The sequence below is a fragment of the Pseudomyrmex gracilis genome, unplaced genomic scaffold (assembly GCF_002006095.1).
Source record: "Pseudomyrmex gracilis isolate BER0280 unplaced genomic scaffold, ASM200609v1 scaffold_550, whole genome shotgun sequence".
Classification (NCBI taxonomy): Eukaryota; Metazoa; Arthropoda; class Insecta; order Hymenoptera; family Formicidae; genus Pseudomyrmex; species Pseudomyrmex gracilis.
In genome coordinates this window covers 66,766-69,182 of record NW_018021134.1, presented here as the reverse complement: position 1 = coordinate 69,182, position 2,417 = coordinate 66,766, and the positions used below count along the sequence as shown (strand labels likewise).

Genomic DNA, 2,417 nt, shown 5'->3' with positions numbered 1-2,417 from the left:
GATTGATGAAGGATGAAAATAATGGAATGATAATGACTGAATTCGTCGAACTTAGAGCAAAAATGTACGCATTGAAAGTAGACGGAAAGAGAGACACAAAAAAGGCCAAAGGTGTAAAGAGTAGCGTCGTAGTGAGAACATTAACGTTTGACGATTACAAACAATGATTGAACGATGAAATCGAAAAGGTACGTCGACAGTCGTGTATACGATCAAAGCTACACGAAGTATACACTGTGTCCNAATCGAAACTTGCTCTAAGTCCATACGACGATAAGCGGTTTATGCTATCCGATTCTATCGAAGCGTTACCATGGGGACATTACAAAGTACCACAAGAAAATAGTGTATANTATAGATTATATGTATATTGTCAATTACTATGTGTAATAATAATTATGTATATATGTTGTAAGTTATATTGTAGTTTCTATAAATATAAATTCTGTATATAGTGTGTTTACAATACATTAGTTTTATCTATCCAAGAGTTGTCTAACCCTAGCCACTTCACATAAACCTTGTCACCTTTCTTGCGCAATACTTTTTCAACGAGATAAACTTCTGGATTTGCAACGCAATGCAGTTTGTATTCGTAGAATCCTCCAGCAACAGATTGTCCACGTGAATCCTCAAGCAGATACGTCACAGGATAGGTCGTTTGTGTTTTATTGATTTTAAATACTTCGATCGTCCAATTTGGTTTATATCCTTTATCGAATACTGTTTTAAATTTGCTCACGCGTACTGGATCACCTACTTTAAATCGTGCTGGCCCTGCGATCTTGACGTTGTTGTACACCGTGGTTACGAGCTTATCGGCGATTGCGGGGGGGGGGGGTAACATCGATAGGTCGCATACCGATAGTTCGATGTTTTCGTGCGTTGTACTCCATAAGAAGACGCGGTAGTATGTCGATCCATTTGTAGGTTCCGTTAAGTGTAAATTGTTTCCATATATCTCGTTCTTCAACGTACGGTTAAATCGTTCCACANTCGAAGCCTACATAACCGAATATGTGGAATAATAATTGATGCTATGCTTTTGTATCAATGTCTGTACATCTGTGTTGTAAAATTCCTTTCCACGATTAGTTTGCAAATTGTGTGGACATCTTTTGTTATCCCGAAGTATTCCTGCAAAAGCTTTGGTGACTTCGCGTCCACTCTTACTCTTAAGCGGTATGGCCCACGCGTACTTGCTCAGCACATCAATAACCGTAAGTATGTAGTGGTAGCCTCTGTTGACGCGCGAATACGGACGCATTTCTACCACATCCGCTTGCCAGAGATCATCGTATCTGCGTACAATAACGCGTCTACGGGGAAAATTTCTTCTCGCCGGAGCATGCAATTCTTCTACGAGACGTTGTTTTTTTATTGTGACATGATTCGTCACCATAGCTGTCTTACTATATGTCTACTGTGTCAGTCGTTTCATTATGATTTGATAGATATTGAAGTGTACGCTGAATTTGTTTTATAGCGTCGCGCAACGCTTGCACGTCCTGTTGCAATGCGATAATTTTTCTCTCACGTGTCTCCAGCTATTTATTCACATTACTACACACATATCTACGTATTGTTTGTTGGNGGCGTCAGTGTCGGTATCGGGTTGTGCTACATGCAGTATCTTGCGCGACCTTGCATTGTAGATGGAACCGACAAAGCAGAGAGCGTTATTACGCACGTAATTTTGCAGTATTGCCTCTCTCTCATAATACATCGACGCTCCGTGTGTTCCGAGCGATATCCCGAATTTGTTGATTGACAGGATGGCGCGCACACGACTGACTCTAACGTCGGCGCGCTATTTAATTTATAATAAGACCCGCTTCGCGTAGTTCTTCGATAATCGACAGAAATTTGTTATCGTGAGCATTATTATTGCCAGCCTGACGGGATGCGTCTAGCAATCACAGACGGTCGACGAGTTCATTGGGATCGTCCCAGTGCGCGTACTCGATTTTCCGATCGTTTAGCGTCATATTACGCGGTATACCTCTCCTTTGCTTAGTACGCACACTGGATACTAAAGGCGCAATTATGTATCTATATTTATATCCTTTGTTACTTAGTATTGCGCCGAGCTGGTTATGATGTTTTTTATGAGCATTTGTCATTTCCAATATTGTTTTGTATCGTTGTTTATCTTCTTCAGTATATAACTCACTCCTAGGACATTTCAGGAAAATCAATTCGTACAATTCTTGTGTTGCTGTGAATCGTATACCATCTACGATTATATTATCTTGTTCATCCACGTCAAAACGTTTACTACCAAGCATTATTCCATCGTTGCCGAAATACACACCATATACGTAGTCGGGCGGGTTCCGTTTGACCACAGTACGATTCGACACCGCTCGATTCGACACAGATTTATTCGACACCAAATTATTCGACACCGTACGATT

The 2,417-nt window shown here is 40.7% G+C and overlaps 2 protein-coding genes across 2 annotated transcripts; both read right to left on the bottom strand.

Annotated features, from left to right (window-relative positions):
* Nucleotides 1–500: 500 nt before the first annotated feature.
* LOC109861048 lies at nt 501–847 on the bottom strand (the record flags this gene model as incomplete). Its single annotated transcript, XM_020440532.1, has 1 exon — nt 501–847. A coding segment is annotated over exon 1 (347 nt), but the record flags the coding sequence as incomplete, so codon positions are not given.
* A 156-nt stretch (nt 848–1,003) lies between these two features.
* LOC109861047 lies at nt 1,004–1,402 on the bottom strand. Its single transcript, XM_020440531.1, has one exon. It carries the CDS (start codon nt 1,400–1,402, stop codon nt 1,004–1,006), a length of 399 nt encoding a protein of 132 aa, XP_020296120.1.
* Between the last annotated feature and the right edge of the window lie 1,015 nt (nt 1,403–2,417).

Excerpts from the sequence above, each read along its gene's own strand:
- LOC109861047 (XM_020440531.1), bottom strand. The coding sequence starts at position 1,402 with ATGGTGACGAATCATGTCACAATAAAAAAACAACGTCTCGTAGAAGAA.